Raw genomic sequence first — 25192 nt, 5'->3', positions numbered from 1 at the left:
AGGTGGGAGGATCACTTGAGCCTGGGAGTTCAAGCCTACAGTGAGCTATGATCACACCACTGCACTCCAGCCTAGGTAACAGTGTAAGACCCTGTCTCAAAAAAAAAAAAAAAAAAAAGGCGTGGCATGGTGGCTTACGCCTGTAATCCCAGCACTTTGGGAGGCCAAGGCAGGCAGATCACAAGGTCAGGAAACCAAGATCATCCTGATCAACATGGTGAAACCCCGTCTCTACTAAAAATACAAAAAAATTAGCTGGGTGTGCTGGTGCATGCCTGTAGTCCCAGCTACTCAGGAGGCTGTGGCAGGAGAACTGCTTGAACCCAGGAGGCGGAGGCTGCAGTGAACCGAGATTGTGCCACTGCACTCCAGCCTGGTGACAGAATGAGACTTCATCTCAAAAAAAAAAAAAAAAAGAAAAAAAAAAACTTTAGAGATGTAAGGATGTATAAGCCTCATTTGCTCATAGATTACAGATATTGTGGAGATTGACTATATTTTTAGATAGGCAGTTTTCTCCCCTCTTGGAGAAATTCAATGCAGATTATAAATGGAGAAATATTTTATGGCAGGGAAACCTCCACGTAGAACACCACATTAGAAAAAGAACAGTGATTTAACATTACTCAGAAACATTTCAACAGCACAGCCATGTTACCAATAAAATGCTCAAAATTTAACACATAAGATAAAACCCTAGTAATTTCCCAAAGTAAATCAAATTGGTTAGAAAGAATTAAAGAATCAACTTACACAGATAGAACATTAACTGTGCATGTGACTAGATTAATTCTTCTATAACAAATTTAATTCTCAAGGCATTGCTTAGTTCTAATATCCACTGACAAAATAATTGATAAAATAAGATTTTATTAGATTCTCTTTATTTAGAGGATTAGATTTCAGTACAGAAAATATCGTTACTTAGAAATTGTTACAAGGAGGCTTACCTGATGGCAATGACAGAACAGAATGGAAAGAAGAATCTAACTCTGATACATGTTCTCTTAATAGGTAAGACTTTGAATCGTGTTCATAGTTACTCCAAGTTGAAGCTGATTGCAGGCAAGGCATTTGTGTAGTATTTAAAAATGTTTCTTTTGAAGGCAAAGTCTGCAACAAAAAACCATATTAGACTATCACAGCCGAAGCAGCCATAAATAATGGCATATCTCTATATTTTTTAAGTTATCTTTAAATAAAGTTTTCCAATTCTACAAAAGGTTTACAAATATTTTGCTACATGTATTCCCAATTAACTTTAATATTTATTATTTCAATCATAAAAGGGATTTAAAAATACAATTAACTTTTATATATCAAAAGTATCCTACAACTTTGCTATCAACTTTCTTTTTCTAATATATAGCTTCTTCTAGTCTTCTATTATCTAAACATACTAGCTGCAAATAATAGCAGTATTTTTTTTCTTTCAGTCCCACTAGTTTTATTATTATTTATGGAGTTTCAACCATGCTGGATGGGTTCACTAATTCAATAATAAAAAAAATGATCAAAGGAAACATTTGTGTTTTGTTCCTGATTGTAATGGGAATGCTTTTAATTTATCAGAATAAGAATGATACATATTGCAGGGTTTTTTTTTTTTTTTTGGTATGTTCTTTATCAGAATATATTCCTAGCTTGCCAAAAGAACTTTAAAAAATATATTAATGTTGAATTTAATCATATGCTTTTTCTGAACCTAATAAAATGATTATATGACTTTTCTTCTATACTCTATTAAGTGACAAATTGCATTTAACAGATTTTCTTTTTTTTCTTTTTCTCTTTTTTTCTCTTTCTTAACTATCAGATCCCATTACTCAATGAAACAGATTTTTATTTTTTATTTTATTTTTCAAGACAGTCTTGCTCTGTCTCTCAGGCTGGAATGCAATGGCGGGATCTCAGCTCACTGCAACCTCCGCTTCCTGGGTTCAAGCGATTCTCCTCCCTCAACCTCCTGAGTAGCTAGGATTACAGGCATGTGCCACCACGCCTAGCTACTTTTTGTATTTTTAGTAGAGACTAGGCTTCACTAGTTGGCCAGGCTGGTCTCAAAGTCCTGACCTCAAATGATCCAGCCTGCCTTGGTCTCCCAAAGTGCTGGGATTACAGGCATGAGTAACTGTACCTGGCCACATTAAACGATTTTTAAAATTTCAAACAAAAACTCAGATTATTCTTGAAGAATCCTGCTAGGAGTTTATCAAGTTTATTAACCTCTTCAAGGAGCCAGCAACTGGACTTGTCCACTTTCTATATTGTATGCTTGTTTTATATTTCATTGATTCCTACTTTGCTTTAAGATTAATCAAATATTTCCTTATATTTTTCCTGTCTCTTAATTTATATTTATACATTCTTTTATTTTCTTTTAGTAAGTTTTATAGACATTACAGTGTGTATCTTTAGCCAGTTGGCTTTTACAGTATAACACAAATTATTCTTTTTACCATTTTCCTGAAAATACTAGAACATTAGAAATACATTTACTCTCCTATTTTTGCATTATCATTGTTAGACATTTTAATTCTACATATATTTATGACCCCACAATATATTGCTATTATTGTTTATATCATCAACATTCATGTATACTACCCATATATTTATCTTGTCTCATTGCTCTTAGTTCCTTCTTACAACTCCTTACTTCCATGTGGGATCATATTACTTCTCCCTTTGCTATTATCATAGTGTAGGTTTGCTTTCCATGAATTCTCTCAGTTTTTACTTGTTTGAAACATTCACACCTTTTTAATGATATTTTTGTGGATATAGAATTCTGGGTTGGCTTTTTTTTCTTTCAGGATACTTTCATTCTTCTGGTTCTCATTATTTCTGCTGATTAGGTAGCTATAGGTTTTATTATTGCTCCCATTTAAAAGTAATATGCTGTTTTCGCTCTCACTCCTTTCAGTTTTTTTCTGTGTGTCTTTAGTTTTTTAGCAGACTTTCCATAAGATTCTGTCTTGGCCAGGTGCAGTGGCTCACACCTGTAATCCGTGAGCTTTGGGAGGCCAAGGCAGGCAGATCACAAGTTCAGGAGATTGTGATCATCCTAGCCAACATGGTGAAACCCCGTCTTTACTAAAAATACAAAAATTAGATGGGCATGGTGGCAGGTGCCTGTAGTCCCAGCTACTTGGGAGGCTGAGCCAGGAGAATCACTTGAACCCAGGAGGCAAAGGTTGCAGTGAGCCAAGATTGCGCCACTGCACTCCACCCTGGTGACAGAGCGAGACTCTGACTCAAAAACAAAGATTCTGTCTTGGTCCATTCAGACTGCTATAACAAAATACCATAGACTAGGTAAATCATAGAAATTTACTTCTCACAGTTGTGGGGACTAGAAAGTGTTAGATCAAAGTGCTGGCAGATTGAGTGTCTGACAAGGGTCTACTTTCTCACTGATAGATGGCTGTAACCTCACACAGTGGAAAGAAGAGCTCTCTTGCATACCTTTTATAAGGGCACTAATTCCATTAATGACCTCATGACCTAATAATCTCCCAAAGCCCTATCCAAATAACATCACATTGGGAATTAGGTTTCTACATACGCATTTGGAGGAGACACATTCAGTCTATAACACTGAACTCCAGCCCCACAAAATACGTGTCCTTCTCACATGCAAAATACTTCATTCCATCCCAATACCCCAAAAGTCTTAACTCATTCCAGCATGAACTAAAAAAATCCAAAGTCCAAAATCTCATCTAAATATCGTCTAAATCAGATATGGGTGACAACTCAAGGTACAATTCATCCTGAGGCAAACTGCTTTCCAACTGTGAACCTCTAAAACCAACATGTTTTGTGCTTCCAAAATACTATGGTAGGAGAGGCACAGGATAGATATTCTTGTTCCAAAAGAGAGGAATAGGAAAGAAGAAAGAAATGATAGATTCTGAGCAAGTCTAAAACCTAACAGGGCAAACTCCATTAGACCTGAAGGCTCCACAATAACCTTCTGCTTGATGCTCTGCCTTCCAGACCTAGTAGGCTATGGTCCCATCTCCACAGCTATTATTGGCTGGAGTCCCAGGCTTGTGGCTCTTCCAGGTGGCTCTTCTGCCTCTGCCATTCAAGCTGACTTGGGGCCAGGAGCCTGTGGCTCTCCTAGGCTAGAATCATGTACCAGTGGCTTTACCAGGCATAGCCTAAGCCACAGCTTCCTAAGTATTGGCAGACACTGTGTAGACACCACCAAAATCTACCACCTGTGCTGCCAGGGTTGGCCATCACATCACTATACCAGGCTCACCAGAGCCACACCTTAGAGAAGCCAGTGTTAGGGAGCAGACCCATAATGTAAGGTTCTATTGGGAAGTGCATACTGAGGTCTCACAGGCTCAGGTGGCTCCATATTTGAAACTTCTTTGTCCCAAGGGACTTTGCACTCTGGGCCTTATGCTTGGAGGGGCATCCTTGATTATCTCTAAATTGCCTTCAGGGTCATTCTTCTATTGTCTTGGAGAATATCTCCTGGCTTCTACAGAGATGGATGATCCATACTAATCTCTTTATCCAAAGGACCCTTGGACGCACCCTTAGTGTTTTCTCTAAAGCAGGCTTTCTCTTTCTTTACAATATGAATAGGCTGACTTAAAAATTTTTAAGTTCTGCTTTCTTTTTTATTAACAATTCCACTTCTAGTCCTGTTTTCTGGCATTCTACCATAAGCAGTCAGAAGGAGGAACCAGGTCAGTCCTTCTGCAATTTTCTGAGATTTTTGCAGCCAAATATCCAATTTCATTGCTGCAATTTTTACCTTCCACAAAACACTAGAACATGAATACAATTTCACCAAACTCTTTGCCACTTTATAATAAGGATTACTTTTCCTCTAGTTACCAATAAGATGTTCCTCATTTCTATCTGAGGTTTTACCTGAATGGCCTTAATGTCCATATATCTACCAACATTCTCTTCAGGATTATTTAGGCATTCTTTAAGGAGATGGAGGCTTTCTCCAAAGTGCTCCTCTTTTCTTTCTGAGCCCTCATTAGAATCACTTTAAAGATCTAGTCACAATAATGTAGGTATTTTCTAGCATGAACCTCAAAACTCTTCCAGCCTTTTATCCATTACCCAGCTCCAAAGCCACTTCGACATTTTCAGGTATTCATTATAGCAACCCTTTCACTTCTCAGTACCAAAATCTGTGTTAGTCATAACTTTCCAGAAAAACACAACTGAGAAAGAAAAAAAAAATGTCCAAGAGCAGGAGAAGATGTGCCAGCTCAAGCAGAGATGGCAAATTCATCTTTCCTCCACCTTCTAGTCATACCCTCAACAGATTGAATTATTGTCACTTGCATTGGTGAAGACAATCTTTATTTAGTCTAAAAATTCAAATGCTAATCTCCTCTGGAAATGCCCTCACATACACACCAAGAAATAATGTTTTACTACCTATCTGACTATCCCTAAGCCCAGTCAAATTGACACATAAAATTAGCCATCACATATGCCTTGATGTAATTTCTATGTATTTGTTCTCTTGGAGGTTCATAGAACTTCTTGAGTCTATGGGTTGATGTCCTTTATTAGTTTGAAGGATATGATTTTTCAAATGTTACTTCTGCCTTATTCTTTCTCCTTTTTTCTGAGCTCCAATAATATATATGGATTTTTTTCACTGAGTCATACATTTCTCTATTTTTCTGTATTCTTTTTTAATGTCTGTGCTTCCACTTTAGTGTTTTCTATTAATTAGTCTTTCAGTACACCAATTTTATCTTCTGCTCCACCTAATTTGTAGTTAAATTTATCTGGTGAGGCATTAATTCCCCATGTTGTAATTTCAGTTTGAGAATGTTTATATAGTTCTTTTTTAAAAAAGGATTCTAATTGTCTGGTGAAATCATGTGTTTTTTTCTACCTGTTCTCTATTTTTTTAAAAAAGATATGAATTATATAAACACAATTTAGCCAAGCTCTTTGCCATTTTGTAACAAGGATTACTTTTCATCTAGTTTCCAATAACATGTTCCTCATTTCCATCTGAGATTTTGTAAGAATGGCTTTAATGTCCATATTTCTACCAACATTCTGTTCAGGATTATTTAGGCATTCTCTAAATAAAATGCATTTAAAGGCATTCCTATTTATTTAAATAATCATTTAAAAGTTCTTGCCAGCTAAATCAAATATCAGAATCACTTGAGGATCTGTCTCTATTGTCTGTTTTTCCTCTTGAATTTTGATCATGTACTCTTTTTCAGCATGTCTACTAATCTTTCATGGAATGACAGATGGTATGTTTTAAAAACCACAGAGGTTCCAAAAGATGTGATCTTTCTCTAGCAAGGGTTCTCTCTCCTCACTACTAGCTAGATAAAATAGAGATTTCTCTTCTTAATCTGAGAGTATGAGCAGTTAAATCTGGGTTGCAGCCCTAGTATGATGATTCATACAGATGATTTGCCCCTTCAAAGTTTTCAACCAAATATTTGATTTATTTTACAGAATTATCCCCAGTTGTCCAGACCTCTAATCTTAAGAGTATACTGAAAAATGCCACCCTGCTTTAAGGGACTTTTGACATTTATGTTTCAAGCATCCTGCTCTGTGCAGCCTCAGTATTCAGCACATGTTCCGAGGAAAACATTGGTCAAAAATGCTCTGAAGTGAGAACTGGCCATGTGCTTCATGCCTCCCAAACATCACCAAAAACATCCCCCATAACTATCATTACTAGCATTTGCATCATTTGAAACTTCCTGTCAGAACTTCAGGGTAATAGTGGTTGCAGAAGCCAGCTTCTGGAGTCCTAAGTTAGACTTTCTCCTCTAACCTTTATTTTTATTAATGCTTTTTTCATATTTTCCATTTATTATTTCTCTCTGCTCTATTTTGTGTAATTTTATTGAGCTTGATCTTTAAACTCAATTCTCTCTTCAGCTCTGTCTATCCACTTTTTAATCATATTAGCAATGTTCTGATTTATTTTCCTTAAAAAAATAAATTTACTATTTTTTATATTTTGTATAGGATAATTCTAATATTTGAAGTTATTTTGTAGGAATATGTGTATGTAAATATACATACATATACACAAACATTTTAGAGAGATTTATTTTGTATATTAATATATATACATGCATATATTAACATATATGTGTATGGTTTTGTTTTTGTTTGTTCAGTTCTACTGACTCTCATCATACAGCCTTAGTGTTGTGTATTCTGTGATTCTTTTTTTCTTATTGGGAATTCATTTTTGTTAAAACTTTGTTCATGGGATATTGAGAAGCTTCTGTTGGGAGTTTATTCCCTAGAAAGGATGTATATCTGTCTGAGCCAGCCATCTGTAACTACTGTTCTAACCTATTTTAAAATCCAATTCTTATATTTAAAACAAAAACACTTGAGTAGCATGATTTCAAAGTTCGAAAATAAAAGAGGCCAGACTTGTTATTATAAATTCTATCCAGACATTCTATTTTCCCTTTCAACCACAGCCCAAGGCTGAGAAAGGCAAGTTCTTTGCATCTCTGTGCAGTAGATCTGAGTTCTAGTTCACCCATTCACAAAGTCTATAGCCTGCCATTGGAGACTCTTGGCTTTATGCAGGATTTCTAAAATGACTCCCCACATCTTCTAGGTTTTTGCCTCTAGTCACTCTCAAGAATACCAAATAAAAACTTCTATGGAGTTTAATTGGAAAATACTAATAAGAAAGCTTCAGATTTCAGTGGGTCAGTTCTTTCTCTGAATTCTTAATATGTTTCTCTTCCTCCCCAACCCCCACACACTTCTTCCTCTCCCTTTCTCTTATTTTGAGGATTTCTTTTTAAGCCAGATGAGTTATGTATTATATAAAATATTCTTTATGTTTTACATTCTACTTTTTGGTACCTGGAGGTTTTCCTACTGTAACTTTCCTACCATATCACTGGAGTCAGAAGTGCAGAATTGGACCTACCAACTGAAATGTCACTCTGACCTTCAAAAAACTGTTTCAGGGAGGCCGAGGTGGGAGGATCACTAAAGCCCAAGAGTTTGAGTCCAATATGGCAACATAAAGAGACCCTATCTTTAAAGAAACATTTTGCTTCAATAAAATGATTTTGTTGGCTGCCATACCATAGTAGGAAACTAGAAGCTAAAATAAGAAACTAGACATTACAGTGCTTCTCAAGGAATGCAATGTGTGACAGAGATGATCACAGACACTTTCAAACTTGTTGTGGAGAAAAGACATTAAGCACTAGCTACAATGGGAATTGCTATTAAAAAATCAGTTTTGACACTAGAAAAGGCATTTTTATTTTTGCCCATGAAGGAGAACAGCTATAGGACTGATGTCAAACAATTGTTTTCAGAACTTGGATAATAGGCAACACATGAGTGGTATCTCTGGGAGAAGAACAACAAATGAGGTGATCCTGTAAATCTACCAGTTTGTTGCATGGTGGTAAATTCCCAGACTTTGGCACAAGGAAGGTGGCTCGAGTAGGGAGTAGCAGTCTAGCGGACTGGCAGAGACAGATGTTTGAGTTGGGAAGAACAAGGCAGCTGTAATTTGCAGAACAGAATGACAGAAAAGAAGTTAAGGAGAGAAAGGCTCCAGAAATCCTCATAGGGTGTCTTTCAATCTTTTGCTAAATAATAATCTACATATGCATAGAGTGAAACAACACAGGGCAGATTTAAAAACAATTAATTCCAGGGGGTGGAAAAAAGGCATAAGAAAAGAACAAAAAAAATGAGAAAAATAAAAAACAAATGGCAAGATGGTCAATTTAAACCTATCAAAATTACATCAAGTATAAATGCTTTAAGCACTTTAATTAAAAGGCATAAATAGGATTGTTATGGAGATCTCATTCTGGGCCCATTTGTCTATATTGAGCTAGATCCCACATACTGTATTACTGTCAGTTGATATCTGGTATCTTCTTTGTCCATATTCACTTTTGAATATTAAGTTTCCAAATTAATCAGCTGGTATTTTGACTGAGATTACCTTAAATTCAGGAAACTGAATGTCTTCCACTTATTAGGTGTTTATATCCTATATAAAAGCTTTAAATTTGTTTTCATAGTAGTCATATATATATAGTCAATTCTTAGAAAATTGACAGTATGCTTTGGGGAATGTAACTTTTTTAAACTATATTTTTAATTGGTTATTACTAATATGTAAAAATAGTATTAGTTCTAATAATTTATTGATTCTATTGGATTTTCTATGAAATTACTTCATTTGAAAATAATGACAGTTTTATTTCACCCCTAGAATCAAAAAAAATTCCTTCAGAACTTTGGAGACATTATTCTATTTTCATCTAGCATCTGGAATCATTAAAGAGAATTTCAATGGCAGTTTCATTCTTACCCATTATAGGTCATATGTTGTTTTTGATAGCTGTTTTCCCTTCAGAAGCTTTAACATCTTATGTTCTAGATATTCAGAAATTTCATAAGAACCTGTTTAGATGTGGGCTGTTTATTTAATTCATAATGCTCAAAAGTTGGTAGACCTTTTCAAACTGAAGACATTATGTCTTCTTTTTAGCTGTGGAAATATTCATGCATAATTTCTCTTTGTGTTCTGGGAGATTTTTGACTCTGTTTTCTAGTTCTTATACTAAAATTTTAATTCTAGCTATTTTATCCTCCCTCCGTCTCTCCCTTCCTTCCTTCCTTTCTTTTTTTAGACAAGGTATTGCTCTGTCACCCAGGGTAGAGTGTGGTGGCACAATCTATCACAGCTCACTATAGCCTCCACTGCCCTGGCTCAAGCAATCCTTCCACCTTATCCTCCCAAGTAGCTAGGACTAGAGGTAAATACCACCATACATGGATCATTTTTTAATTTTCTGTAGAGACAGGATCTCACTATGTTGCCTAGGCTGGTTTTAACTCCTGGGCTCAAGGGATCCTCCTATTTCAGCTTCCCAAAATACTGGGGTTACAGGCCTGAACCACCACACCAGGCCTTATTTTAAATTTCCAAAGGCACTTTTTATTTTATTTTTATATATTTATATTTTTTATTATACTTTAAGTTCTGTGGTACATGTGCAAAATGTGCAGGTTACATAAGTATACACGTGCCATGGTGGTTTGCTGCATCTATCCCCCTATCATCTACATTACATATTTCTCCTAATGCTATCCCCCCAAAAAAGCTCATCATCACGGGTCATTAGAGAAATGCAAATCAAAACCACATTGAGATACCACCTCATGCCAGTTAGAATGGCAGTCATTAAAAAATCAGTAGACAACAGATGCTGGAGAGGATGTGGAGAAATAGGAATGCTTTTACACTGTTGGTGGGAGTGTAAATTAGTTCAACCATTGTAGAAGACAGTGTGGCTATTCCTCAAGGATCTAGAAATGGAAATACCATTTGACCCAGCAATCCCATTACTGGATATATATCCAAAGGATTGTTTTTGTTTCATGATTGTTTCTTTAGTGTAACAGGCTGCTCTGGAAGTTATTTTCTGTTCTTTAAATTGTTAATTTCTACCAAGGTCAGATATATTCTCTTTCTTGCTGCTGGCTTTTCTTCATATGTTTAATGACTTGGATATACTGGAAATACCTTAACTCTAGATCTCTGTGTGGTTTATTCCTTCCTCACTTCAGTAAAGTCCCTAATCAAATGTTAGTTAAGAAAGGACTTCTGACTCTCCTATCTAAAATAAACTCCTTTCTCCTAGAATTCTCTATCTCCTTACTTCAGTTCTATTTTTCCCCCCAAAACACAGCATTAGTTAACATTTACACTTTTTCTCTCAATTAAATATAAGCTCCACGAAGGTAGGAACTCTTTCTATCATTTTCACCATGGTATCTCCAATGCCTAGGCACTGTGTGGCACATGGTAGGTACTTAATATTTCTTTATAAGATAGGAGGAGGGAGGGAAGAAAAGAAAGAAGGAAAGACATAATAAGTAGACTATTCTAAATAGCTGTATATGCCTCTGCTATTGCACATGAGGGTCTATTTCCTCAATAAGAGTTCTTCCTGAATGGAAAGACTAGGAATTTTGCATACTTTGGCTTTGCATATATGAATGGGACTTGTCAACTTGCAGGCTTACCCTAGTGGAATTCTGCATCCCTCAAGTCTTGTTCACATTAAGCAGATGCTAACTAACCTTATGCTCGTCAATATGAAGGGGAAGCATGAATGAGAGCATACTAAGAACTATAGCCATTTAAATGCAATGTGTATAATGCTTTTATAAGGTAATATTTAAAGGCCTGAAGGGAAGATAATAGTCCAAATTTTTTGGTCATAGGTGAAGTATCATTTGGATTACAATGGACTGTTTTGTCCTTCCAAACTTCTCCTGAACAAGTAATATTAGGCAATGAAATAATCTTTAGTGAAAACAAACAGGCCAGATGTAGTGGCTCATGCCTATAATCCCAGCACTTTGGGAGGCCAAGGTGGCCAGATCATTTGAATCAAGAGTTCAAGACCAGCCTGGCCAACATGGTGAGACCCCGTCTCTACTAAAAATACAAAAATAAGCTAGATGTGTAATCCTAGCCACTTGGGGGGCTGAGGAGGGAAAATTGCCTGAGCCTGGGAGGCGAAGGCTACAGTGAGCCGAGATTGCACCACTGCACTCCAGCGTGGGAAGCAAACTGAGATTTATGTCAAAACAAACAAACAAAAGAACAGAAAGAAAATACAAGATAATCATCTTGTGACTCAAAATAAGAAAGAAATTTTGGATTCTGACTCAAAACCCAAAAAGTATAATAAAAAGGTTGATAAATTCAATCACTTAAAAAAAAAAAACCTCTGCATAGAAAGAAAACATTAATCAAAGACAAGACAAACTGTGAAGAAAAAGTCACAAAAAACAAAGAGCAAATTTCCTTAATATAAATGTATATATCAAAAAATTTAATAAAGTATAATTTTTCTAATATAAAGAGCTCCCATAAATCAATATCAAAAAAGCAACAAATCCTCAACAGAAAAATAAGCCAAGAATATAATCAGTCAGTTTACAGAAAGAAAATAAAATGGCTCTTAAACATATGCAAAGAATAGTCAATCTAACTCATATTAAGATAAATGTAAATTGAAACTAGACTATAACACCATTTTCTATGTATTGTATTGGCAAAAAAGCCCAATTTTTAAATAATTTACTGTGTTATAAAGATGTTGGGAAACAGGCAGTCTCCTTCATTGCTGGTGGGAACGTAATTTGGTTCTATTCTATTGAGGGCAATTTGCAAAAAAAAAAAAAAAAAAAAAAAAATTAAAATTTATAAATGTACATACTCTTTGTCCCAGCAATTCAACTTCTGGGATTCTAAGAGATACATTCACAAACATGTGGACTGAGCTTCCTCAACATGATAAAGGGCATATATGAAAAACTGACAGTTTATATCACACTCAATGATGAAGACTAAAAGCTCTCCCTCTAAGATCTGGTACTGATATTCAACATTGCACTAGACGTTCTAGCCAGAGCAATTAGGCAAGAAAAAGAAATAAAAAGAAAGAGAAGAGGGAATGGTAGGAAAGGGAAAACGGAAGGGAAAGGAAAGAAGAGGTAAGGGAAGGGAAACGGGAAAAGGAAAGATAAAAAGAAAGGGAGAAAGAAAAAGAAGAAAGAAAGAAAATACTCTATTTGTAGATGACATGTTCCTAGATATAGAAAACCCTGAAGAACAAACAAAGTTACTAAGGCTATTGCATGAATTCAGAAAAATTGCAGAATACAAAATCAGTACATAAAAATCAGTGGTGTTTCTATACATCAGTGATATGGTTTGGCTGTGTCCCCACCCAAATCTCATCTTGAATTGTAGTTCCCATAATCCCCACATGTCATGAGAGGGACCCAGTGGGAGGTAATTGAATCAAAGGGGTGGTTACTCCCATGCTGCTGTTCTCATGATAGTGAGTTCTGTTGAGATGATTTCATAAGGGGCTTTTCCCCTTTTGCTCAGCACTTCTTCTTCCTGCCGCCATGTGAAGAAGTACATGTTTGCTTCCCCTTCTTCCATATTATAAGTTTCCTGAAGCCTCCCCAGCCATGCTGAACTGTGAGTCAATTAAACCTCTTTCCTTTACAAATGACCCAGTCTTGGGTATGTCCTTATAGCAGTGTGACAATGGACAAACACAGTAAATTGGTACTGCAGAGAGTGAGGTGCTGCTATAAGGATATCGGAAAATGTGGAAATGACATTAGAACTGGGTAACAGGCAGAGACTGGAACTGTCTAGAAGGCCCAGAAAAGAAGAGAAAAATGTGGGAAAGTTTGGAACTTCCTAGAGGCTTACAGGCTCAGAAGACAGAAGATGTAGGAAAGTCTGGAACTCCTCAAAGACTTGTTGAATGGCTTTTATAAAAATGCTGATAGTGATATGGACAATGAAGTCCAGGCTGAGGTGATCTCAGATGGAAATGAGGAACTTGTTGGTAACTGGAATAAAGGTGATTCTTGTCCTGTGTTAGAAAAGAGACTGGCAGCATTTTGCCCCTGCCCTAGAGATCTGTGGAACTTTGAATTTGAGAAAGATGATTTAGAGTATCAGGTGGAAGAAATTTCTAAGTGGCAAAGCATTCAAGAGGAAGCAGAGCATAAAAGTTTGGAAAATTTGCAGCCTGACAATGCAGTAAAAAAGAAAAACCCATTTACTGGAGAGAAATTCAAGTCTGCTGCAGAAATCTGCATAAGTAACAAGAAGCAGAATGCTAATCGCCAAGACAATAAGGAAAATGTTTCCAGGGAAGATCAGCAACATTCACAGTCCCTCCCATCATAGGCCTGGAGACCTAGGAGGGAAAAATGGTTTCACGGGCTAGGCCCAGGGCCCCCCTGCTCTGTGCAGCCTTGGAACATGGTACCTGCATCCCAGCTGCTTCAGTTCCAGTCATGTCTAAAAGAAGCCAAGGTATTGCTCAGGCCATTACTTCAGAGGGTGCAAGCCCCAAGCCTTGGCAGCTTACATGTGGTATTGAGCATGTGGTGTTGAGCCTGTGCAGAAGTGAAGAACTGAGGTTTGGGAACCTTTGCCTAGCCATTATGCCCAGCCTCTCTTAACTGATTTCTGTTCCTCCAATCTCTTCCCACTGCAAATTGTACTGTCCAAGGCACCAAGTTAATCTTTCAAAAGTAATACTTTTATCATTTCACTCCTCCACACCAAAACCATCACTGATTCCCTGATGTTGTCCTAATCATTGAGTCATTATAATCATCAGCATCATTCACATTTAATGAGGATTTATATGCCAGGCATTGAGCTAAGTATCTTTCTTTCTTTTTTTTTTCTTGACAGAGTCTCACTCTGTTGCCCAGGGTAGAATGCAGTGGTGTGATCTTGGTTCACTGCAGCCTCCACCTCCCTGGTTCAAGCAATTCTTGTGCCTCAGCCTCTCAAGTAGCTGAGATTACAGGTGTGCCACCATGTCCGGCTAATTTTTCTATTTTTAGTAGAGATAGGGTTTCACCAGGTTGGCCAGGTTGGTCTGAAACTACTGACCTCAAGTGATCTGCCTGCCTCAGTTTCCCAAAGCTTGGATTACAGGCATGAGCCATTGTGCCAGGCCTGAGCTAAGTATCTTTGAAATGTATTTGAAAAAAGGCTAAAAGGTAGCCTTTTTTAAATCCTCCATTGCTAATTCAGCTAATGTCTTAATTTAGTGTTGTCCGTGTGTCCCAAAGCAGACCTCAAGGCAAAGATTGTTTAATAGTAATGGTCACAAATTTCTTCCATCCCTGTGTGTATGTATGCCCCTTTGCTGCAATTTCCACTTTGCTGCAAATTCCTTCCCTGTGTGCATGCCCCTATTTCTCTATCCCTTTGAATCTGGGCTGGCCAAGTCACTTGCTTTGTCCTATAGAATGCAATAGAAATTATGTTGTTTAAGATCTGGGAGACTGGGTGCAGTTCTCACACCTGTAATCCCAGCACTCTGAGAGGCCAAGGTGGGCAGATCACTTGAGACCAGGAATTCAAGACCAGCCTGGCCACCATGGTGAAACCTGTCTCTACTAAAAATATAAAAGTTAGCGCAGCATGGTGGCACCTGCCTGAAATCCCAGCTACTCAGGAGGCTAAGGCATGAGAATCACTTGAACCCTAGAGGCAGAGGTTGTAGTGAGCTGAGATCGTGATACTGCACCCAGCCTGGGAGAGAAAGTAAGTCTGTCTCAAAAAAAAAAAAAAAATCTGGAACCTAGGCTTCAAGATACTTGTAACTTCCTCCTTGTCATATTGGAGCACTGTTCTGAGGTGCCATGGAAGGAAGCCATTATAGCTCAGGCAGCATGAGAGGCCACAAGGAGAACTGAGTTGCCCCAACCAACAGCCAGCACCACCTGCCAGAGGAGCAAGTGAGTCCCACTTCCTCCAGCACAGCTGGCCCTCCAGTTGAATGTAGCCATGTGAAGGTAGCCCTATTTTTATGGATGAGGAAAACAAAGTAGTGAGTAATTTGCACAATACTGCACACTATTATTAAGAAGTAGAACAAGGACTATAATCCAGTGTATCATCCAGAACTCATGTATGAAAACACTAAAATGTGCTCCCTCTCCACAAGAAATAACTTTTAGACTCTTTATAATTTGGTACCTTCCAAATTTGTCTACAATTATATAAAGCATATTTTCTCACAGATATATGTTATACATGCTATAAATTTATCTCTCCAAGTCAACCCAAAGAAGTCCCTGGAGTATCAAATTGTTACAGCAAGGTAAGGAAATCCTCAACTAAGATAATTCCCATTGTCTAAAGCAGATGCTTCAGTAGGTGAAATGAAGTAGGTGTGGCATGGAAGAGAAAGAGTAGGCTTCCTAGCCGCATAAAAATACTACTTAAGTAACTTTTTTTTTCTTGAGACGGAGTTTTGCTCTTGTTGCCCAAGTTGGGGTGCAATGGCATGATCTTGGCTCACTGCAACCTCTGCCTCCCGGGTTCAAGCAATTCTCCTGCCTTAGCCTCCTGAGTAGCTGAGATTACAGGCATGAGCCACCACTCCCAGCTAATTATTTGTATTTTTAGTAGAAACGGTGTTTTACTAAGTTAGCCAGGCAGGTCTCGAACTCCTGATCTCAGGTGATCCACCTGCCTCAGCCTCCCAAAGTGCTGAGATTACAGGTGTGGGCTATCATGCCCAGCTTCCAGTAAGAATTTAAGTTTCTATGAGATGATATCTTTATTTTTCTTTAAATCTTTTATTATTTGTTCAAAAAAGTAGCCTGCATTCACATGAAGTTTAGAAACCTAATCATTCACATTTTAAAAAAGAAATGAAAACTTTCAAATGAAATTATTATATATATCTTAATTCATACCACTGAATTATTTTATTAAACCACTCAGCATTATGATTTAAGAATCTATTAAATAACAATGATGAGACAGACTACAAACACTACTTTTGCAAATCTGCCATAGGAGATAGATAAAAGATCACAGACGAACAAATTAAAATGGGAATAGTTCTGCCTTACTTCATAAAGGTTATAATATTCATTATTAATTTTACTTCAATTTATACATGTTAGGTCTACTACAGCTGTTTTCATAAATATGAATGGCTTGTGGATTACATGCTAAAATTCATACAAAATTCTCCTGCTGAAAATAGTTTCCCATCCAACATTCCATAGTCTTAATGTGACCATTTTGAATTTAATTTACTACTTCTGCAAGACCAGCTTCTCAATATGCAAAGAGCATTCTTCAGAGTAACAGTATCATTGGTAAACAGCTTACCAGAGATTTGTCAACTAGTGACAAAACAGGCCAGTTATGTTTTGTCTACAAATAAGAAGAGTAAAAGAAAAAAGTTGGGTAATTTGAAGAATACCATGAACAAATAGGAACCAACCATAAAATCACTACATACCAGAGAGGTGGGAACCACCATGAGGGGGATAATAAAAGATAAGTGCGCGTCCTGCAAATAAAGTTTCACTTATTTAAAACTTCTGCCCAGGTCATGTTTGTGATATTTATATTATATTGATTTATTTACTACTGCTCTAGGGCTGCAAGTATTAATAGAGAAGTAATCACCACTGCTATTCCCCACCCCCAGTATGGAGGAAGGTGATTGGGAGCATGACCAAATAAAACTCTGGGCTTTTCCCTACCTTCAACCAACCATCTCTACTTTTATTAATTTCACATAAAACAACCTCTGATCTAAGGGACTGAATACATTTCTTGACTTATTCTTGTTTAAACATTTAGGTTTATTAACTAAAATCTTACAGTACAATAAGTAGACTGCCCTAATTCAAAATATATAACTATTAGTTTCCTACATAAAATATTTGTATGTCTAATCACTACAACCTTCTTCTATAGAAACTATTAGGAATTCTAATCCTGGATGCCAGAGGCCTCTGTTCACCTTTCCCACTGGGAAAGGGAACTTCCTTTGTTAGGAGTTAATCAGGGTGGCTTCTGTTATCTAAGGCTGAGATAATATAGGGCCTATGGCTGCATGGTAATTGAGTATAAAAACTATCAAGAAAGAGCTGAAGAAGCATATTATGATCAGATAAACATTTTTTAATTACTAATTGCAATTGAAATTTTAAAGAATGCTATTAGCCACATTTATAGTTTTAAGAATTATACTAGAGTATTATTCTGAAGAACACATTCACATCTTATCTAGCTATGCCTACCAGTGTATTTTCTGGATCTAAAGATACATCCATATTCTAGGTAGATAAGGCAACATTATCAAGTTCAAAACAGCACAGGTTCTCCAAGCATAACCTGTCCCAGTAATGAATAAACTGGCTTAGACAGCAAAAGATGTGATCCTCTTAGAATAAAAGAGCCAAACATTGTTGAATAGCCTTAGAAACTATGTGAAGTTTTTTTGTTGTTGTTATTGTTTTTGAGACAGAGTCTCACTCTGTCACCCAGGCTGGAGTACAATGGTGCAATCTTGGCCTACTGCAATCTCCGCCTCTTCGGTTCAAGCGATTCTCGTGCCTCAGCCTCCCGAGTAGCTGGAACTACAGATGCTCGTCATCATGCTTGGCTGATTTTTTAAAAACATTTTTATTAGAGACAGGGTTTCACCATGTTGGTCAGGCTGGTGTTGAACTCCTGACTTCAAGTGATCCACCCACCTCAGCCTCCCAAAGTGCTGGTATTACAGGCATGAGCCACTGTGCCTGGCCACTATGTGAAGTTTTAACAATTGTTTATATGGGCTAGTCACAGAAAGAAACAGTCTGAAAAACTCATAAAAGATTCAAATCAGATGTAGAAATCAAGCTTATGAAAGAAGTAATGTTAAGATTCAGCATTAACAAGAGAAAACTACCAAATTTCTATTTATATTCATTTCAATAGTGCTAAATATGTGTATCTTTTCATTTCACTTTGTACTTCAGTTTCTCTAAGTAAAATGGGGTATGAATATCAAATAAAAATATATTTAAAGCATTGAGAAGTTGATATGGTTTGGTAGTGTCCCCACCCAAATCTTATCTTGAATTCTCACCGTGTTGTGGGAGGGACCCAGGGGGAGGTAATCAAATCATGGGGGTGGGTCTTTCCTGTGCTGTTCTTGTGATAGTGAATAAGTCTCATAAGATCTGACGGTTTTAAAAAGAGGAGATCTCCTGCATAAGCTGCCTTCTTTTGTCTGCCACCATGTGAGATATGCCTTTCACCTTGCACCAAGATTGTGAGGCATCACCAGCCATGTGGAACCGTAAGTCCATTAAACCTCTTTTCCCTCCCAGTCTTGGGTATGTCTATATCAGCAGCATGAAAAGACTAATACAGTAAATTGGTACCAGTAGAGTGGAGCACTGCTAAGAAGATACCCAAAAATGTGGACGTGACTTTGAAACTGGGTAACAGGCAGAGGATGGAACAACTTGGAGGGCCTCAGAAAACACGAAAATGTGGGAAAGTATGGAACTCCCTAGAGATTTGTTGAATGGCTTTGACCAAAATGCTGATAATGATATGGACGGTGAAATGCAGGCTGAGAGTCTCAGATGGAGATGAGGAACTTGTTGGGAACTGGAGCAAAAATGACTCTTGTTATGTGTTAGCAAAGAGACTGGTGGCATTTTGTTCCTTCCCTAGAGATCTGTGGAACTTTGAACTAGAGAGAGATGATTTAGGGTATCTGGCAGAAGAAATTTCTAAGCAGCAAAGCATTCAAGAGATGACTTGGGTGCTGGTAAAGGCATTCAGTTTTAAAAAGGAAACAGCATAAAAATTTAGAAATTTGCAACCTGACAATGCAACAGAAAAATCCTATTTTCTGAGGAGAAATTCAAGCCAGCCACAGAAAGTTGCACAAGTAATGAGGAGCCAAATGTTAATCCCCAAGACAATGGGGAAAATGTCTCCACAGTATTTCAGAGGTCTTCACAGTAGCCCCTCCCATCACAAGCCCAGAGGTCTAGGAGGAAAAGGTGATTTTGTGGGCCAGGTCCAGGGTTGCTGTGCTGTGTGCAACCTAGGGACTTGGTGCCCTGTGTCCCAGCTGCTCCAGCCATGGCTGAAAGAGGCCAATGCAGAGCTCAGGCTGTGGCTTCACAGGTTGCAAGCCTCAAGCCTTGGGAGTTTCCATGTGGTGTTGAGCCCACGAGGGCACAGAGGTCAAGAATTGAGGTTTAGGAACCTCTGCCTAGATTTCAGAAGATGTATGGAAACACCTGGATGTCCAGGCAGAAATTTGCTGCAGGGGTGGGGCACTCATGGAGAACCTCTGCTAGGGCAGTGCAGAAGGGAAATGTGGGGTCAGAGTTCCCACAAAGAGCCCCTACTGGGACACCACCTAGTGGAGCTGTGAAAAGAGGGCCACTGTCCTTCAGACCCCAGAATGGTAGATCTGCTGACAGCTTGCACTCTGTGCCTGGAAAAGCCGCAGTCAACGCCAGCCCATGAAAGCTGCCAGGAGGCAGGCTATACCCTGCAAAGCCACAGGAGCCGAGCTGCCCCAGGCCATGGAAGCCAATCTCTTGCATCAGTGTGACCTGGATGTGAGACATGGTGTCAAAGGGATCATTTTGGAGCTTTAAGATTTGACTGTCCTGCTGGATTTTCATCTTGTATGGGGCCTGTAGCCCCCCCTTTTTTTGGCCAATTTCTTCCATTTGGAAAGGCCATATTTACCCAATGTCTGTACTGTCATTGTATCTAGGAAATAACTAACCTGATTTGGTTTTACAGGCTCATAGGTGGAAGGGACTTGCCTTGTTTTGGATGAGACTTTGGACTGTGGACTTCTATGTTAATGCTGAAATGAGTTAAGACTTTGGGGGACTGCTGGGAAGGCATGATTGGTTTTGAAATATGAGGACATGAGATTTGGGAGGGGTCAGGGTTGGAATTATATGGTTTGGCTGTGTTATCACCCAGATCTCATCTTGAATTCCCACATGTTGTGAGAGGGATCGGTGGAAGGTAATTGAATCATGGGGGCAAGTCTTTCCCTTGCTGTTCTCATGATAGTGAATAAGTCTCACGAGGTCTGATGGTTTTAAAAAGAGGAGTTCCCCTGCACGAGTTCTCTCTTTACCTGCTGCCATCTACATAAGACATGACTTGCTCCTCCTTGCCTTCCACCATGATTGTGAGGCATCCCCAGCCATGTAGAACTGTAAGTCCGTTAAACCTTTTTTCCTGTATAAATTACCCAGTCTTGGGTATGTCTTTATCAGCAGCATGAATATGGACTAATACAGAAGATAAAATGATGCCTGACCCATAATTGCTTAATAAATATTATTTGACATTATCATCAGTGCTGTAAAATGAGCAAAGTCAAGTAAAAATGCATAACATTATGCTTTTTATTAATCTTGTCTAGCAAAGGGATCATAACCTCTGCCAATGATTATTCTAAATAATTATTCCTATTGGTATACCTCTATCTCTTCCATCTTATTGCTCTAGTAGAGAAATTAGGCCAGGTGCAGTGGCTCATGCCTGTAATCCTAGCACTTTGGGAGGCTAATGCAGGAGGATCACTTTTTTGAGCCCAGGAGTTCAAGACCAGTGTAAGCAACATAGAAAGACCCTGTCTCTACAAAAAATGAAAAATTAGCTGGGTGTGTCAGCACATGCTTGTACCAGCTACTTGGGAAGACTGCTCAAGCCTGGGAGGTTGAGGCTGCAGTGAGCTGCAATTGTGACACTACACTCCAGGCTGGGTGACACAGTGAGACCTCGCCCCCTCACCCCCCAAAAAGAACAAAACAAAAAAAATTAGTGTAACACTTCCCTAGAAAAACGTGGAGTATAGAAGGAGTACGTTATGAACTCAGAGCTAGGTAAGTTTTCTAGGCAGAATGTGCAAAGTGCCAAATGGTTTCATTTAATTGCCTATGATAAAGTATGGATGGAGTAGGATGATCTTCAAAAGAAGCTGTTAGGCTGAGAGCAGTGACTTCAGCCTATAATCCCAGCACTTTGGGCAGGCAGATCACTTGAGGTCAGGAGTTCAAGACCAGCATGGCCAAAGGGTGAAACCCTATCTCTATTAAAAATACAAAAATTAGGCCGGGTGCGATGACTCATGCCTATAATCCCAGCACTTTGGGAGGCCGAGGCAGGTGGATCACGAGGTCAAGAGATCGAGACCATCCTGGTCAACAAGGTGAAACCCCGTCTCTACTAAAAATACAAAAATTAGCTGGGCATTGTGGTGCGTGCCTGTAATCCCAGCTACTCGGGAGGCTGAGGCAGGAGAATTGCTTGAACCCAGGAGGCGGAGGTTGCGGTGAGCCGAGATGGCGCCATTGCACTCCAGTCTGGGTAACAACAGCGAAACTCCGCCTCAAAAAAAAAAAATACAAAAATTAGCCTGGTATGGTGGTGCCTGTAATCCTAGTTACTGGGGAGCCTGAGGGAGGAGAATCGCTTGATCTGGGAGGCGGACATTGCAGTGAGCCAAGATTGTGCCACTGCACTCCAGCCTGGATGACAGAGTAAGACTCCATCTCAAAAAAAAAACAACAAAAAAAAAACAGCAGCTTACATTTTCAAGCAGAATTGACATGGTTATCAGTAAAAGATCAAATCCAGGGAACTGCCAGTGAAACTGTCAGTGTCAAGATCTCAAGGATGAGACTGTAAGACCCTTCATTAACATCTCAGGAAGGCTTGAGGCATGTTCATAGATCCTGGCACCTAGACAGAGAGCTTCTAACACTCTTACAGGCATGCCTCAGTCATCTCTGGTAGACAAAAGGGCTTTTAAGTATCTCAAGGTGACTGCCCCACGGCGAAGTCCAAGTATCTTAAAGGCACTGCCCTAGACAAACTCTAAGATGGAGAATGGCCTGTCTCTAAGAATTGCAAGTATAATTCTTGTCCAATACAGTGTATCTTAATGTGATACATATGGAAGTAACAAAGTATTAAAAAGTTTGAACTCTCATCATGAAAGAGAGCTCAAAATGAAAAGGCACTGGCCTTCTGTAGGCAGGAAGCAGGCTGAGAAAACACATATGCAAACAGGGGCTCCCTTCTACGGAAAAGAAAAGGTGACTCAGAATGCAACCAAGAACCCCGAGGGCAGATCCAACAGCCACAAAAAAATCCCCTTCCTGAAGTAGGGATCCTGATCAACAAACCTACAACATGTACCTAGTTATACTTCAAAACAGCTCTATGCCTCCCCCTGTCTGGCAGTGTCCATTTTATGTTGCGTATGTGTACAGCAAATAACAACTTTAGTTCTCAAGTCTCTGGATCCAGAGGAACTATACTTGAGGAGCTGCACCCAAAGAACTACATACACCTGAAGAGCCACACCTACCTCTCAATTGAAGTGTCTGGACATGATTCTTTTTTTCTTTTTTTGATATAGAGTCTTGCTCTGTTGCCCAGGCTAGAGTGCAAAGGTGCGATCTCGGCTCACTACAACCTCCGCCTCCAAGGTTCAAGTGATTCTCCTGCCTCAAAGCCTCAAAACTAGCTGTGATTACAGGCACACACCACCGTGTCTGGCTAATTTTTGTATTTTTATGAGACGGGGTTTTGTCATATTGGAGTGGTCCACCAGCCTCAGCCTCCCAAATTGCTGGGATTACAGGTGTGAGGCACTGCGCCCAGCCATGGACATGATTCTTGATGATGAGTTCCAAGACTTCAAGCCCAAGCCTAGTGCCATAATGGGGTGAGACATCAGGGGTCTTAGAAGGAAGGCTTTAAATGGTTTTTACATATGAAAGAGGGAACCAGAGGATGGACTGCAGCAGGTTTCAATTATAGCCCCACTGAACCCATGTCTCCCAGTATTCTTGCCTTTGTGTAGTCCCTCCTATATTAAATCCTACACTGAGTCACTTTAACCAATAAATTAAACAGAAAAACACTGTGCTAGTTCTAGGATTAAGTCTTAAGAAGAACTGTCAGCTTCTATATTTGCATTTTTGCGAGCCATAGAGAGTGAAAGAAGCCCAGCTATTCCAGCCCATCCAAGCATCCAGATGGCTAACCCTAGTAACAATCTTACTACAACTTTAAGAGAGACCTGAAGCAAGGCTGATGAATAACTGCTTAGGTAATCCACAGAATCATGAAAGATAATAGAAAATGGTTTTAAATCACTAAGTATGGGGACAGTTTGTTATACAATAGATGACCAAAATAAGAGGAATAGGCTACTCTGAATGTGCAGCATGGGGCACATGCCCATGTCTATGGAAAAGATACACAGCATAATGAATTTTTACATAGGTATATGCCCTGGTAACCACCGCCAAGGGTATGAAACATTTCCAACTCAAAAACCTAGATTGTGCCTTTTCCTGGTCGACTTCTACACTCTCCCTCACACCCCAATGAAGTAACTACAGTTCTCATTTCTATCATTACCAGTAAGTTTTATTTGTCTTTATCAGAGTATGTTCTTTTTTTAATTATTATTATTTTTTAGACAGGGTCTGATTCTGTCACCCAGACTGGAGTGCAGTGGCACAGACACGGTTCACTACAGCCTCAACTTCCTTCAAACAAGCCTCCTGCTTCAGCCTCCTGTGTAGCTGGGACCACAGGTCCTTACCAGCACACTTGGCTAATTTATTTTTTGTTTTTTGTAGAGACAGAGTGTCACTTTGTTGCCTTGAGTGGTCTCAAACTCCTGAGCTCAAGTGATCCTCCCCTCTCAGCCTTCCCAAAGTGCTGGTATTACAGGCATCAGCCACCACACCAGGCCTGTTCTGTCTTCTTTCACTCAACATATCGTCTGGGAGATACATCTTTGTTGTTTTATCAGTAGTCCATCCTTTTTATTGCTGTATAAACATACCAGTTTTGCTGTTGGGCATTTAAATTGCTTTGTGTTTGGGGCCTTTAATGAGTAAAGCTGTTAAGAGCACTGTGACGGTTAATTTTTATGTGTCAGATTGACTAGGCGAATGGATGCCCAGAAAGCTGGTAAACATTATTTCTGGGTGTCTGTGAGGGTGTTTTCAAAACAGATTAGCATTTGAATCAGTAGACTGAGTAGAGATCACCTTCACCTAATCTGATGAAAGTACAAATAAAACAAAAAGGCAGAGGAAGGGCAAATTCCCTTTCTTCTTGAGCTGGGACATTCATCTTCTCCTGCCCTCAGACATCAGTGCTCCTGGTTCTCTGGCCTTTAGACTCCAGGACTTAATACCAGGTATCCTCCTTCCACTGGTTCTAGGGCTCTGGCCTTGAACTGAATTATACCACTGGTTTTCCTAGTTCTCCAGCTGGCAGATGGCATATTATGAAACTTTTTGGCCTCTATAATCATGTGAGCCAATTCCTATAATAAATCTTCTCTTCTATATCTATATATATTCTATTGATCTGTTTCTCTGGAGAGCCTTTGTGTGTATGTATGTTCATTACTCCTGGGTGAGTTCCTAAGAGTGGAATTGCTGGGTAGTAAGAACAGATGTATGTTAGGCTGGGCACAATGGTACGCACCTGTAATCCCAGCCCTTTGAGAGGGCAAGGTGGGTGGATCACTTGAGCTCAGAGGTTCAAGACCAGCCTGGGCAACATGACGAAAACCCATCTCTGCAAAAAATACAAAGAAAAAATTGGCCAGGCATGGTAGCACATGCCTGTCGTCTCAACTGCTCTGGAGGCTGAGGTGGGAGAATTGTTTGAGAGCTTAAGCCCTGGAAGCTGGAGCTGCAGTAGTCTGAAATGGCTTCACTGCAGTCCAATTTGGGCAACAGAGTA

The 25192-nt window shown here is 39.0% G+C and overlaps 1 protein-coding gene across 4 annotated transcripts in view; it reads right to left on the bottom strand.

Annotated features, from left to right (window-relative positions):
- Window positions 1-25192, bottom strand: part of KANSL1L (KAT8 regulatory NSL complex subunit 1 like) — a 143735-nt gene that overhangs the window by 21592 nt on the left and 96951 nt on the right. For all 4 annotated transcript variants that reach the window (XM_064373041.1, XM_012445995.3, XM_064373040.1 and 1 more), the window contains exon 7: window positions 951-1113. In XM_064373041.1, coding sequence (XP_064229111.1) covers window positions 951-1113 — 163 coding nt within the window. The remainder of the gene's footprint in view (window positions 1-950; window positions 1114-25192) is intronic.

This window comes from Aotus nancymaae, unplaced genomic scaffold (assembly GCF_030222135.1).
Source record: "Aotus nancymaae isolate 86718 unplaced genomic scaffold, 86718_ANA_hifiasm-v0.15.2.pri h1tg000008l, whole genome shotgun sequence".
NCBI lineage: Eukaryota > Metazoa > Chordata > Mammalia > Primates > Aotidae > Aotus > Aotus nancymaae.
This window is presented reverse-complemented; position numbering and strand designations above follow the sequence as displayed.